General features: G+C 40.8%; 2 protein-coding genes across 16 annotated transcripts in view; one reads left to right on the top strand and one right to left on the bottom strand.

The window, feature by feature from the left end:
* Nucleotides 1-1,067, top strand: part of LOC147019669 (histone-lysine N-methyltransferase SUV39H1-like) — a 136,050-nt gene extending 134,983 nt beyond the window's left edge. For all 11 annotated transcript variants that reach the window (XM_085894277.1, XM_085894276.1, XM_085894274.1 and 8 more), the window contains one exon: nt 189-1,067. In XM_085894277.1, coding sequence (XP_085750403.1) covers nt 189-301 — 113 coding nt within the window. In that variant the 3' untranslated portion in view covers nt 302-1,067. The remainder of the gene's footprint in view (nt 1-188) is intronic.
* The window catches only part of DCLRE1C (DNA cross-link repair 1C), an 89,960-nt gene that overhangs the window by 8,645 nt on the left and 66,075 nt on the right, over nt 1-15,240 (bottom strand). For 2 of the 5 annotated variants that reach the window (XM_085894286.1, XM_085894287.1), the window contains one exon: nt 1,445-14,382. The exons of 1 other annotated variant lie outside the window; for it this stretch is intronic. In XM_085894286.1, coding sequence (XP_085750412.1) covers nt 13,760-14,382 — 623 coding nt within the window. In that variant the 3' untranslated portion in view covers nt 1,445-13,759. Of the gene's footprint in view, nt 1-1,444; nt 14,383-15,240 lie in introns of those variants that run through there. 2 more of the 5 variants (XM_085894290.1, XM_085894289.1) reach the window with 2 other exon arrangements.

The following is a 15,240-nucleotide window of genomic DNA, read 5'->3' as shown; positions in this document are numbered from 1 at the left end:
ACTTTGAATATATTTTGAAAATCCACAGCTGCTTACATCATACACAAATATCCCAAATGGTTGTTGGTTCGGGTTGTTCGGATAACACTCATTTGATGAGATTTGAATGCGTAAATTAGCTCATTTAAATTCATTGCAAGGATTGTGCTAAAATCAAATTTTGTGGATGGATTTTATTGTTTTTGCAGTCGCAGATCACCAGTCGACACCACCCAACGGAAATGTATGCAGTCCAGGCCGACAGCGCTTCCGGACCCCTTGCAAATGCGGTTCTGAGAATTGTCGCAAGTGGCTTTTCTGAGCTGAAGAAAGACCGACTCGTTTGCAAAGGTCGCTCCACAATGATTGGATTTCTGGGTGATGGTGGTTTTAACATTCGTCTCCACTGCCTGTGTTCCACATTTTAATCTGGTGGTTTTGCCACATTGATATGATAATATCTCAAAAATAGGTTTGTTTTGTCCAAGTGATCCAAATTTTGTGCCATCCCATGAAAGCACTCCATCACAGGTTTTGTGAACAAATGGCACTTTTGGTGGACAACCTTGTGGTTTAACATCAAATTCAATTGAGCTGTTGTTAATAAATTGACACAACTTTGGCTCGTTGAAGTCTTGTTCTGGCCACATGAGAACTGCAGTCCAAACTGTGCAGCTCAAACCTGCTGATCATGTGCTGCATGACTGCCCACAGAATGTGTAGACTTGTCCATCATTAATTTTTTGTTGTTAAGATAACTGTACTTTTGTAAATATGGCCAATTAACATCCTGTAATTTTTTTTCCTCTTTTATGACATTGAATACCAAAGGGAAATAGATTTTTCATGGTATTTTCTCACAAACATGCTCTTTTTATTGCTTTTAACATCAATGTTTTGTACCCCTTTGCTTCTTGTTGCTATGTGGTTTGGATTGTAAAATTTCAGAAGAGAGCTGAACCTTTTATGCAATGTGACATGACCAGTTATATGCATAGATTGATGAGCCGCAGTGTCCCCTTATGAATCGTAATGCAGTTGCATGAAAGGTTATCTATGTAATAAAACCGAAAAACAGGGTGCTTTCATGTTTGTCCTTAACCGCGATTGCTTGCTCGCTTGATGCCTCGATTCGACAAGACATAAGTCCATCCATCAAGTATATCCAACAACCAAGTATGTGAGTGAAATACGAACTTTCAACTGAGTACTTTACATTAACGAGTACTATTAATTACATGCTATTGGACAGTGAAAAGGCTAAAAATAACATACTATTGGAACATGAGTACATTTCTTAATTATGTACTATTAAACCATGAGCTCAGCGATGAACTTGATAATTCAAAGAATACCTTACCCCACACAATGTTCAAATATATCATTCAATTGGAAAAAAAATGATAAACTAATGGTCGTGTGGTGGTAAACTCGAAACCTTACTCAAGTAACTCCAGTCGCAATACAGGTTGAATCATTTATTTAATACATGATCATGGAGAAAGACAATGCAACGTGATTACTTACTGGTTTGATGTTCCAAACAGTTTCTTATACAGGGAACAAATGGGATGGGTGATCTATTCACATGTAAGCGAATTGACCAATCACATTCTGATGAGAGACAAACAGAATGTTTTCAAGGATGTGGGTCGTGACTGTTTCAAATGCAAATTACTATGGTATGTCCTTGAGCACTTTCAAGCTTTATCAGATATTTACATTGCTTCGCTGTCCTCCCCCTTCAAGACTGTTGCACAATGTGTACTTCATTTCAACATAACAATGCCCTCCTGCATTCATGCGATTCATCGAGATTGACTACACAGCAAATTTATTGGAATTAAGCATTCCTGTGCCTCACTGGTGCCAACTAAAGCAGCTTTATTTAATTTAACTTGCCAACCAAGTGAAATAAAGAAAATATTATATTCTTACATTGTTAACCAACACACTATCTCTATTCATTATAAAACAAGCATCAGTATGCAGTGGTCTATTATCAAGTATATTTTAAAATAGGGCAGCAAACAGAGGTACACATTTCATTTCATTAAGCATGAACAAATAATCAGATCTTTCACCAGGCCCAGATGTGCTTGGGTCAGGACGGGATTATACATTCGTTCTTATTGTCATCGGGTTTAAAATGTTCTCTTTGAGTGGTACAGTGGTGCTGTTGAGCATTTCCTCGTGGATTCAGGAGAGCACTTTCTCAACACTGAGAAGGCAAACAGTATATTAATCTGATTCTAAGTTTTTAAATCCTAAGTTTTAAAAGATACAAGATGACCCGTGAACCCGTTGGGTTCCCTTTGGGACAGCAGTTGATAAACCAGAGAGTTTGTGTCAAAGGCACCCAATGCTCGCCTGTTTATACATTTATCGTTTTTAAAAGACGAGTCCAATAATATTTTTTATAAAGCAATGCAGTGAAGTCTGATCCAAATAATTTTAAAGCCATATATGTATTTGTATATTGTAATCAGTAAACTAGTACACATATTAAATGAATGGCAAGCGTCTAGTTTAAACAGGCGAGCATTGGGTGGCTTTGACACCATCTTAGATTGAAATTTAATTTTTTTTTTTAAATAATTTGTTAATTTCAACTTCACTACACCAATAGTATTCCCCAAAGGAACCTCCATGCCAAATATCAGCATCTCATACACGTATTAAATGAATGGCAAGCTTCAAAAAAAAATAACTTGCACCAAAAACTTTAACGTTGATGTGCTACAAAAAAGTTAAGTTCAAAACAGGTCAAAAATTTCAAACATTTGAAATCATTTGTGAATTTCAACTTCACTACACCAATTGTATACCCCAAAGGAACCTCCACGCCAAATATCAGCATCCTAGTACACATATTAAATGAATGGCAAGCTTCTAAATAACTTGCACCAAAAACTTTAACGTTGATGTGCTACAAAAAAGTTAAGTTCAAAACATGTCAAAAATTTAAAACATTTGAAATTATTTTTTAATTTCAACTTCACTGCATCAATAATATACCCCAAAGGAACCTCCATGCCAAATATCGGCATCCTAGTTCACATATTAAATTAATGGCAAGCTTCCAAATAACTTGCACCAAAAACTTTAACATTTTCACGCTGACGCTCATGCTCACGCTGGGGGTATCGCTATAGCTCTCTGTTCTTCGAACAGGTGAGCTAAAAAATCATTTCAAACAAAAAATAAAAGATAGCTCCAGCAAATTATACCGCTGAGATTGTTTGCATTGATCAAATTCTCCCGAAGAGTAGTTGACTGAATCGAGAATTGATTTTTTAATAATTTTTTTTGTTGCCCAATTTGAACAAAACTTGATATTGCACATCAATGTGAAAAAAAAACCAGAGTTGGTGTCAAAGCCACCCAATGCTCGCCTGTTTATACATTTATTGTTTTTAAAAGACCAGTCTAATAATATTTTTTATAAAGCATTGCAGTGAAGTCTGATCCAAATAATTTTAAAGCAATATATGTATTTGTATATTGTAATCAGTAAAAATAGTGTGGTAGATAAAAACAGAAAGGAAATAACTCGCACCAAAAACTTTAACATATTCATGCTCACGCTGACGCCAGGGTATCGTTATAGCTCTCTGTTCTTCGAACAGGCGAGCTAAAAATGGAGAAAAGAAAGTCGAATAAATTAGTGTGCGTATCTTTTAAACACGGAAGTATTCGATCAAAATGGCGGTTTATTTTATGCTTAAAAATAAATTGTTCTTTGTCTATACTAAATGTTTGAGATTTTTAAATAAATCATTTCAAGAAAAAAAGATCGCTCCAGCGAACTATACAGCTGAGGTTGTTTGCATTGCTCAAATTCTCCCGAAGACGACTTAACTGAATTGGGAATTGATTTTTTAATCATTTTTTTTCATTGCCCGATTTTAACGAAACTTGATACTGCACACTGCAGGCGAATAGTGAGTAAGGTGGGCTGAAAATTTTTGTGCTGTCATGTACCGTTTTGGCTGTATTTTGGGAACATACATCCAAGATGAGAGTTTTCGTTATATATATATATATATATATATATATATATATATATATATATATATATATATATATATATATATATATATATATGGATGTTAGTTGTATGGAACAAACAAGACCACAGCATATTTCAACAGAGATTTTATTCCACTCACTCATGACCTGTCAGGTAAACATTACAACAAAAACTCACAAACTATAGGCAGTCCACTCTGCAAAGTGAAGAAGATTTTACCAGTACGGCTATGCAACTCAGAATGCAGCGTCAATCAGCCTTGATGGTGATCAAAAAAGCCTCCACAACCTAAACTGTGACTTGTCATCTTATTATGGTGTAGAAGGCCATAAGGGTGATGTATAAGACTGCTTCAGTAGCAATAAGCTTCGAGATTAAAAACAAGTTCGAATTGCGAACATACCTCGTGGGAGTTCATTCGTCCAACTCTCAGGTGAGCAATAGTAAGGACGAAAGATAGTTTTGAAATTTGGTAAGATTTTCATTGCATCAGAAAAAGAAACCAGAACACCTCACAAGAGCGAGGATAGTTTCATATTATCATTTGTCACTTAATTCTGGGTTGGGCATCACCCAACGCATTAAATTTTTTATAACAATTTTAAGAAAATGGGTCGAAAGGGCCGTTTCTTGACCCAAAGAGCTGGAATTGCACTTTGGGCCCAGTTAATGCCTGCAGTGACCTCAAGAATATACCTGTCAAATTTGGTCCGGTTTCTTTCACGAATAATAGAGAAATAATTTTAAGAAAATGGACCGAAAGGGCCGTTTCTCAGCCCAAAGGGCCGAAATCACACTTTGGGCTCAGTTATTGCCTGGGGAATGGTCTCCAGAATATACCTGTCAAGTTTGGTTCGGTTCCATTTACGAACAACCGAGAAATAGCAATTTTTTTTTTTTAATGGGCCGAGAGGGCAGTTTCTCGACCCAAGGGGCATAATCTCACTTTGGGCTCAGTTAATGCATGCAGAGTGACCTCAAGAATATACCTGTCAAATTTGGTCCGGTTTCTTTCCCGAATAATAGAGAAATAATTTTTTTAAAATGGACCAAAAGGGCCGTTTCTCGGCCCAAAATCACACTTTGGGGCTCAGTTATTGCCTGGGGAATGGTCCCCAGAATATACCTGTCAAGTTTGGTTCGGTTCTGTTCACGAATAACCGAGAAATAACAATTTTAAGAAAATGGGCCAAAATAGGCCGTTCCTCAGCCCGAAATCGCACTTTCGGTTCAGTTAATGCCTGCACATACGTGTCTAGTATATGCCTGTCAATTATCATCGAATTCTGTTCACAAATAATGGAGAAATAGACGTTCAAATGAACTGTATACAAGAAAAGAGAGAACGCAAATGGCACTTAGACCCCATGGGGGTAAAAAATATTTTATCTCATCATTTTATTAAAATTGAAGTATTGTATATATATGAACAATTAATGAGGCCCCATCTAGAATATTGTGTGCAGTTTTGGTCACCACAAGTCAGGAAGGTCACAGCTGCCTGAGAGAGTTCAGTGTTAATCCGAGTGTTGGCCAGAAAAGCGTGCATTAGGGTCCGCATAATGTTTTTCTGCATTTTTGTGATCACCAGACCATCTGAATGAATATTCCGATTGATGCCACTCTGGCACCCTTGAGCATTTTTGAAGAAACCCATTAATATGCAAATTAGCTGTGGCCATTGTCAAAATTACTATTTTTCTTAATATCTCCAAAAGTAAGCATCCAAATAGCCTGGTTGAGGTGTCTCCAACCATGTCTTTAGGGTCACTGGTTATGATAAACCCACTTAAATTTAGCTCATTAATATGCAAATTAGCAGTCGCAATTATCAAAATAACAATTTTTCTTAATATCTCCAAAGTAAGCATCCAAATAGCCTGGTTGAAGTGTTTGATGAACAAAGAAATTAAATGTTTACTGATGTTTATAATTACCTCTATTGTTGCAGGTTGAGGCTCCATCACCATGGGAGACTTTCTTCAGTCCCAGCGATGCAACAAAAGCTGGAAAACCTCTGGTAACAGTTGGTCCAGACAGAGTGCGAAGTATCATCCGGTCAAGCAAAGCAAGACAAGATGGTATATATGAAGAGCTTGAACAGAGATTACAGGCAGACGAATATGTTGTTGTTCTTCTTTCGGCTGCTCCCGTTAGGGGTCACCACAGCGGATCATCCGTTATGATCCGCATTCTGATTTGGCACAGGTTTTACGCTGGATGCCCTTCCTGACGCAACCCTGGTCGCTTCTTACGACACAGGAATAAGGATTGGGTTTCGCCATGATTCCGGGCTGCCCTACACCCTCTCATAGCTTGGCCCAGCGCAGAGCCCCAGTCCTCAAACGATCCTCTAACCCAAGCCTCCGAGTAGCCGGATTACAGGCGCACGCCACTCCGCCTGGTATTACAGGCAGACGAATATATCGAGCTCAAATGCAAGAGACTGTGTGTCAACGTACACATCACGCTCACACATAGAAAGACACTTGTATTACACCATTGAAACGAATGAGTAATGTCTGTTTGGAAGATGCTTCAACAAGAAAAAGAAGCCGCCGTTCAAAGACGACAGTATTTGACTTTAAAGAACATTGCATTTTTTGTGGAGAAAAGTGCATCATGGACTTTGATAAGAAGAATCCTAATCGTTGGCGGCGAGTTCTCCTTTGTGGGACTGCAGATCGTGTTGATCGGACAACTTTCAAACAAACTATTTGAGATGTTATCGATTCCCACCAGGATGAAGAAGGACACCAGGTCAAGATATGATTAATGGGCGCAATCGGCGATCTTCATGCTGCTGATGAGAGATATCACGATGACTGCAGAAAGTCCTTCATGGCGCCCCGTTCTGTTGCAGCAGCAGCACACAGTGGCAGAGAAACTCAGGACATTGAGCCAGCTGTCAGTTCTACCATCCTATCGATTAAAAACGACATGTTGTGCATCTGGAATTCAGTAGAAGTCTATAATATGTACAAGGATCATGGAGGAAAGCTATACTCTCGACGAACCCTGTTATCCAAATTGTTGGATATACTTGGCTCTGAGCTTCTGGTTCTGTCTGGTGAAGGTGTCGCTAGTTTAATCTTGTTTCGCAGCAGTGTCTACTGCGATCAACTTAGTAGCATTAGATGAAGATGACACCATTGATGTTTCCATAGAACGAATTACCAAGAAGGTTGCACAGGAATCTAAGCAGTTGTCGTCCGACCCCAGTTCCTATCAGACTAGAATTAATATAGATATTGCTAATGAAGCAGTGAGTTCAACCCTTCAATTGCTACTCTCCAAAATATCAGCTAAACTGGACTGCACACTTCCAGGAGCTCTGATAGGAAACATCATAACGAATATGATCACCAATCGACCAACTACACTCCAAATAGCACTGGGAGTTCTAGTCAGTCGTAAAAGCCTCATCGAGCAGTAAGTTGTACAACTATCGTGTGACCTGCTCCTATGATGAGTTTCAGCGTTTCAAGGGATCAGCAGCAAAGGCTGCAACTGTTCACTCCGGGATTAGAGGAACTGCCAATGCTGAATGTGGCCTCGTTCAGGTTGTTGCTGACAACTTCGACACAAATATCTCATCCCAGAATGGACTCGTTTCAACACATTCTCTTGCAGTACTACTTACCATAAAAGATCAGGAGATATCTTCCACATCTGAAGATGAAGCCATCATTAGACGATCGACCCGTGATGAAATGAAGACACCGGTGACAGAAGGCATTTCGGTTCAAAGGTACAAGGGACCTGAGAAACCAGCGATGCCAGTTGAAGAAGCCACACGTGTGGTGTGACCTCTCCGCGTATTGGCTCATCAAGCTATACAACTCAGGAGAGTTCAAGATAGGGATTTGTCTTTTCTGAAGCAAATCACTTCTGATCAGAACACACCAAAGTTTGGTGGCTTTAATACGAGGCTCTGCAGAGAGCAAGGACGATCCATCCAACCTGCAACGAGGGCCATTTATACACCACTCATAGATATGGATCCAGCTGATCCGGACACAATGTTTACAGCAATGGAGGAGGGAAAACGATTGACCACAGAGTGTGGACAAACCGTAACCATCTTCACAAATGACCAACAGCTGTATCGAGTGGCCGTTAATGTTAAATGGGTTTATCCTGAGCGATTTACCCAGTTCATACCAAGGCTGGGTGGCATGCACACCCTTATGAGTTTCATCGGTTGTGTGGGGAACTTGATGGCTGAAAGTGGGCTGGAAGACGTGATAAAATCTGCCTTTGGAGTTGTTGCTCATATGCTTGGTGGAAAAAAAGTTTCCCCAAAACTTCAGGGCCCTGCGATTGGTGACTGAGGAGGTCCTTCGTTCCAGCGTGGCTCAGGCAGAAAGTCATGAAGACTTAATGGACACTCTTGAAACCAACGCAACAAAGAGCTTGACCACACAACTATGGGTACAGAACCTTGTGAAACCTGTATTCATCATGATGACATTTGTTCGTGCTGAGCGTGAAGGAGACTGGCCATTGCATCTTTGGGCTATGAAGGAGATGCTCCCCTACTTCTTCACGGCTGGACATCACAACTGTGCTAGATATGGGCTCTACTACCTTTGATCGATGGAAAGGCTTTATGGAGACATTCTGGAAATGTTCTTAAAAGGAGATCACGTGATGCGGCACAAGAAGGGTCTATGGAATGGCATATGGTCGGATATGTACATCAAGTCCATGCTCATGCGCTACGGTCATGGCATACATGGAATCGTTGGCATTGCACTGAAGAAGTGGGCCTATAGTATGCACACGTTTAGTCAGATAGTCTACAATCTCACAGATATGTCTGAGGGGCACATAGTCAGAGGTGACCATTCACAAGGAAGAGAAGCCATCACATACGATCTGATGCAGAGGACAGAGATAAGATAAGGAGAAAACTCCAGTCCTGTATCGACCCACTTGACCCAAATGAACATGCAGAGAGAGTTGTCAGCATTGTAACTGGCAGAATTGGACTGGAGAAGGTGAACACGCCAAGGGCAGTTGACTTTGGCCGAGCACAGATGCATTCGTATGAAGAAAGCTGGCCAACAGGATTCAACGCTCCCTTATCTAAACAAGTCATAACTATGGCAGCGACATGGAAAGTCATGCGTGTGAGATCTACTGAGGTTTGTGATCTAAATCTCATCTACTCCAGAGTCATAGGACTCCAACAAAGTCAAAACATCAAACTACTTGACGTCTTAGAGTACGAGCTTGCACCTGTGCCAACATCAATGTTCGATGAAAAGGGGGAGATGAGAATAGCAAAGACCAAATCGACATTGAAGAAGAATCTACAAGTGGAAATCTCAACAAGACTGGGTCCACAACCCGAAGTCACCATCTTAGATGGTTGTGCAATCCTCTGGGTTATTCATTGGCCAAACAGGGGAATTGTGCAAGACTTTGTTGACAACTTCACGAGCTACATCATGGCAAAGGTGGACAAATCAGATGTATATCTGGTATTTGACAGATATCATGATTTCAGCATCAAGAGTGGAACAAGATTAGCAAGAGCTGGGCAGCAAGCTATCAGGCACCACAGGTTGAACCGCCAGACTCCACTGCCTCCACAGCTGGTGGTTCTGTCAGTAACTGAGAACAAAGTTCAGCTGATAACTGATTTGCCAGAATTTGATTGACGTTAGTCAACAGAGAAAGCAGAGCCAACACAGGCTCGTCATTATGGGACAGGAGTCTACCCCAGTGGAAATACACCACGGAACCCAAAGGTGTCGCACTGATTTGAAGACGACGCATGAGGAGGCAGATGTCATCATGATTCAGCAAGTCGCTAAAGTTGCCGAAGATGGCGCAAAATGCATCACAGTCATCTGTGATGATACTGATGTGTTCATCTTGCTTGTGTATCACTTCGCAGAACTTCATCTACAATGCTGCATAACAATGGAAGCAACATGTCCTGGCCGATTGTTGATCAACATTGGGGCCACTGCCAGAAAGCATGCCGGGACGGTGCAAGACCTACTAGCTTTACACACACTGACAGGTTGCCACACAGTTGCCCAGATGTATGGTAAAGGTAAACTGACTGGCAAGAAGACACTCACAGCAGGCCATTCACTTCAAAAACTTGGGAATGTGGATGCATCTATTGACGATGTCATCGCCGAAGCCACTGTGTTTGTGGCTGTTTGCTATGGTAGCAAGGAGAGAAGCAACATGTCTGATGTTCGCAAAGAGGTGTGGTCTCTGAAGATGGCGAAACCAAATGCCATCAAAGCACTAGACCTTTAGGCTCTGCCACCAAATACAGAGTCCTTTGAATAAAATGTGTGACGCGCTCATATCCAGACAGCAATATGGAAGTCAGCTACTGAGCTGCAGCCACCACCTCTGGATCCCACTCAGTACGGATGGAAACGTGATGAGGCATGAAGATCATTACTTCCAATTATGCTGCCGCTCAACGTCGCTCTTGCACCACCAGAGATCTTGGAGCTAATACGATGTGGATGTTCCTCCGACAAGCAATGCTATACAGCTCAATGCCGCTGCACAGCAGCCAAGTTACCATGCACAGTTTTCTGTTCGTTCTATGGAGATACTGGCTGTAGGAATGAGCGCACCAAGACAGCTGCTGCATTTGCCCTTAATGATTCCTCTGACACTGAATGAGACACCAAGCACTGAAGTAGCCTTCATAAGGTTTACAAACCTGTTATATATATATGAACATTTGATTTACACAGGAATGTCTTCTTTTGTTCACGTTGTGAGCTCCTTTCATTGCTTACTGTCGAATTGTTGAATCTGTATGGATAATAAAGTGATCTATATTCACAAAGACTGAAGTGTTTTTTTTTTCTATCTATATGTATATTTCTCTACATTTTCAATAATGGCGACTGCTAATTTGCATATTAATGAGCGAAATTTAAATGTCATCAAATTGTAAGTGGGTTTTTATCATGACCAGTGACCCTAAAACATGCGTTTGGACACAACCAGGCTGTTTGGATGCTTACTTCTGGAGATATTAAGAAAAATTATTTTGATAATGGCGACTGCTAATTTGCATATTAATGAGCTAAATTTAAATGTTATTAAATTTTAAGTGGGTTTATCATGACCAGTGACCCTAAAAACATGGGTGTAGACACCTCAACCAGGCTGTTTGGATGCTTACTTTTGGAGATATTAAGAAAAATAGTAATTTCGACAATGACCACCGCTAATTTGCATATTAATGGGTTTCTACAAAAATGCTTAAGGGTGCCAGAGTGGCATCAATCGGAATATTCATTCAGATGGTATGGTAATCACAAAAATGCAGAAAAACATTGTGCGGACCCTAATGCAAGGTCATCTTGAAAAATGGTGTTTGACATCCGGACTATGTTGGCCTCTTACATTTTGCCACAAGGATTTCATGATCTGTCCCACAGTCTGCATCTGTCAGTGTCGGCCGGTTGCACAGCACTTCTCCATCTTCTGTTCATTAGAATGTAGTGAATCTGATTTCTATGTTGTCCATCAGGTGAAGTCCATGTGTACAGTCTACGCTTCGGTTGTTTGAACCATGTGTTTACAATTACGAGCTCATTCCCAACACAGAAATCCAGCATTCGCTCCTCTTCCTCATTTTGGAGACCAAGTCCGTGCTTTCCTGTAATCCATGGTGCTCCTGCTTCTCCAATTTTTGTATTCCAGTCTTTCATAAAAATGAAAACATCTCATTGAAGCACCAGTTATACCAGTTCCTGCAACTTTCCATAAACTCCTTCACATTCTCTTCATTTGCTGCAGAAGTTGGAGTCTACCTGTATATCTGAACGAGGGTAGTTTTTCTGGACGACCTTTCAACCTCACTGATGTTAACTTATCATTGACGGTTATATCCCAGTACTGACTACATTGTGTTCTTCTTGAAATTCACTACCACTCCATTTTTTTGCAGGTTTTTTGACCAGAAAAGAACACTGCCATCGCCACATTGAAACTGCCCCAAACCAGTCCATCTAAGCTCACCATTCTCAAGATTTTGATTCTTGTCCTCTCCATCTCTCTCTTACATTTAACTTTCCCCAATTCATTGACCCTACACATTCCATGTCCCAATTTTGTACGTTTGAGAAGCTCAGAGTTAGACGTTTTTTCTGGTGACTTGACCAACTGGATTTCCTTACGGGTTTCAACCAAGCCCATCATAATGGCCAGTCCTACTCATCAAAACACTTTGCTCTTCTTCCCCAATAACCATTTGGGTGATGGCTCATCATCTGGCACCATAGTTTTATCTTTTAGATTCCTGATCATGATTCTTTTCTTGGCACGTGCTGAAGTAATTTGCCCTTGCCTTCTTCTGAACAGTGTCTGTACTAAATGAGTGATCCTAGCCAATGTTCGCCATCATAGAATCCTCTGCCCAGCATCAAGGCCATGTAACCATCACTGGCAATATGTGCCAGCTGCCTGCATGCCCATCCACCACCTGCTCACAAAGCTTTGTGCAACCTAAATCAGGAGATTAAAATGGGGTGATACAGCGAGACCAAGGATGACCCACAGGTTAATGAATGCGATGGCCATCTCCTGCAAAAAGGTTGCTGACTTTACCCCATTGAACCCTTAATCTTTGGATTCAAAACTCTGAACCATAAGGCAGCAGCAGATTTGGATTCAATTTCCTTCTCACTGCCTATGAAAGCTAATAAGCCTCATCTGACTGAAACAACTGGTTTTAAAATGCCAGTGATTTGCCTTTCACTTGCACCTAAACACCTATTTAATGAGAAGGCCAGGGCGAGGTTAATCCATCAGAAGATGTTTGAGATGCTGTGCAATTGGAGTAATTTATACACCTGGAGAGCTTATCCTCTGTCACTCCACAGCATAACTAAACAGTCCCTGTGGTCATAAGTCTTGGCTATTTATTCCTGATATGTGAAAAATCCTGCAACCCATGCCTCCAGAAAACAGACTTTTTTGAGAACAGGTCACATTTCCATCCAATCATGTAATTTTGGTGAAAATTTTCTCCATGGGAAGGCGATCCTTTGTTGAAAGTTTTGCATCAATCGCTCAAGCAGTTAAAAAAAACTAATCCAAAGGTGAAAAAACATGAGGGCAGAAAAAAGTGAATACGTTTTCTACAACAAGGTCAAGGAGGGTTAAGGACCCCTATACTAATGAAACTGAAAAACATGATGTTTGTCATGAACTGTCATGTACACCATACACCGGCCTGGTGGTGATAGTAGCAGAAGGTATTACAAGTCAGATGTAGAGATGACTTGCAATTTTACATTGCACACATGGCATAGTTAGTGCTTTATGAATGGTTTCACTTTAAATTGGGCCAATTGTGAACAAGCCTCGATTGGTCCCGACGCAGTGTTCCAAACCATCACCCACGCCGACTGCAGATACCATCCTCAAAAGGTTGCCTATTCCTGCAACCAGGACTGCGTAAGTGATATGTTTGTTGTGGAGTTAAGTTGGACGATACTATTCACCATGGAAGAATCTTTTGTTCCCTTTTCAAATAGTTTGTGGGTACGGCTTGTGCTGGAGTAAATAAATAATTGCATTGATACCTATTCGATAAGTGCTCATGCACGAGCCAGCGAACAAGTGATCTTTTTCATACAGAGTACCATTTGTCATTCATCAAATGACTGCCCTGCAGTAAAATGCTGTTAGCTGAGGGGGAAACTTAAAAACAAACAAACCCCACTTCAGAGATGGTTGAAAGGTTTAAAAAAATGTAGGTACTGATCCCCCATGAGCCAGCAATTTGTAGATGTCATTCATTTTGGTTGGGGAGGGGGGCAGAACTTCCGGAGAGGCTGGACACTCAAAGTCAGATGATTCCTGTGACTCAGGTAAAGTTTCTTTATGACCTGCACTCTGATCAATCTCACAAGCTGAATGTTGGAAGGGACTTCCACTGTATTGTTGGACTGTTTGGCCATTACTCCAAGGGTGACCAAAGGGAGTGTTCATTCGATATGATAGATGCAAGTCATTGCACTGGAAGCCATTATCTTGCACACTTGCACCATATTCACATCCGTCAATCAACCTTGGACAATGCTCCTCTGGCTTGCACAAACTTCGTTGATATTTAGATGGGTTTTTAGGGACATCATCATCATCCTCATCATCCAAAAGGGGTTGTTTAGCCAGCACTCTAGTCGCATCGTTGATCTCTGTAGATTCTGGGGAAGTGGACGCAACTCGAGAATTTTCTTGATGGTAAAATGCAATAGGTAAGGTTTGTGGTGGACTGACTTCAGAGTCTTTCTTCTCTGCTGCTATGGAGACTCGCTTGTGGTGGGTAGGCGGTGGTATGGCCCCAAACAGACTTTGAAAATCATCTGGAAAATATATATAGTCTAAAATTAGGTCATGATGCTTTGTCATCAGCAATAACCATAGATTGCATATTCAGCTTCTACTATAAATGGATGAGGGGTGTGTGTGCGTGCGCACGTGCGTGACACTTTTTGTGTCGATTCATTACGTACATATATTCATAAATTATGCACGATTTGAATGTACCTTTTGACCCTTTAGACTGCTGAGACCCCTTCGACATTTGAAGACCCCAAGTTCCCAAAAGATCCCAAGGACCGAAAAGTTCCTGAGAACCCAAAAAGTTCCCAAGGACCCAAAAGTTCAAAAAAGTTCCCAAGGACTCAAAAGTCCGAAAGAGTTCCCGAGGACCCAAAAGTCCCAACAAGGACCCAAAAGTCCCAACAAGGACCCAAAAGTCCCAGAGGACCCCTAAGACTGTAGATCCTGCAGACCCTTTAAGAATAGACAATACGACAAAAAAATCCCTTAGAATTCCCATGTTATAAACGTACGCCATGTTAGGGTAGATGAAGCAGCTTAATACATCCTTCTGCCATGGCATGGCATTCTAATTCCAAAATATATATTTAAAAAAAACAATGACAACATTGCAACAAAGCATATATTAATTACGACTCATAATATTTACAACAAAACAAGAATCGTTTCAAATGGCAACAATAATATAACGATCCCTGCACACATCTGGGCTTAGTGAAAGGTAAGCTCATGCTCATTGCTCAAGCAGTACAGCAGGTGATGCAACAAGGCAGTGAAGACCAATGAAAATTTGGTCCACCAGACCAACAGGCCCACTCGTATAAAAAGATAGCAAAGGTCACTTGGTGGTCGGTAGGACAACAATGTCACGGTGAAGT

Source organism: Eptatretus burgeri, chromosome 9, assembly GCF_056783735.1.
Source record: "Eptatretus burgeri isolate ZD-2024b chromosome 9, Ebu_testis_v1, whole genome shotgun sequence".
Lineage (NCBI taxonomy): Eukaryota > Metazoa > Chordata > Myxini > Myxiniformes > Myxinidae > Eptatretus > Eptatretus burgeri.
This window is presented reverse-complemented; position numbering and strand designations above follow the sequence as displayed.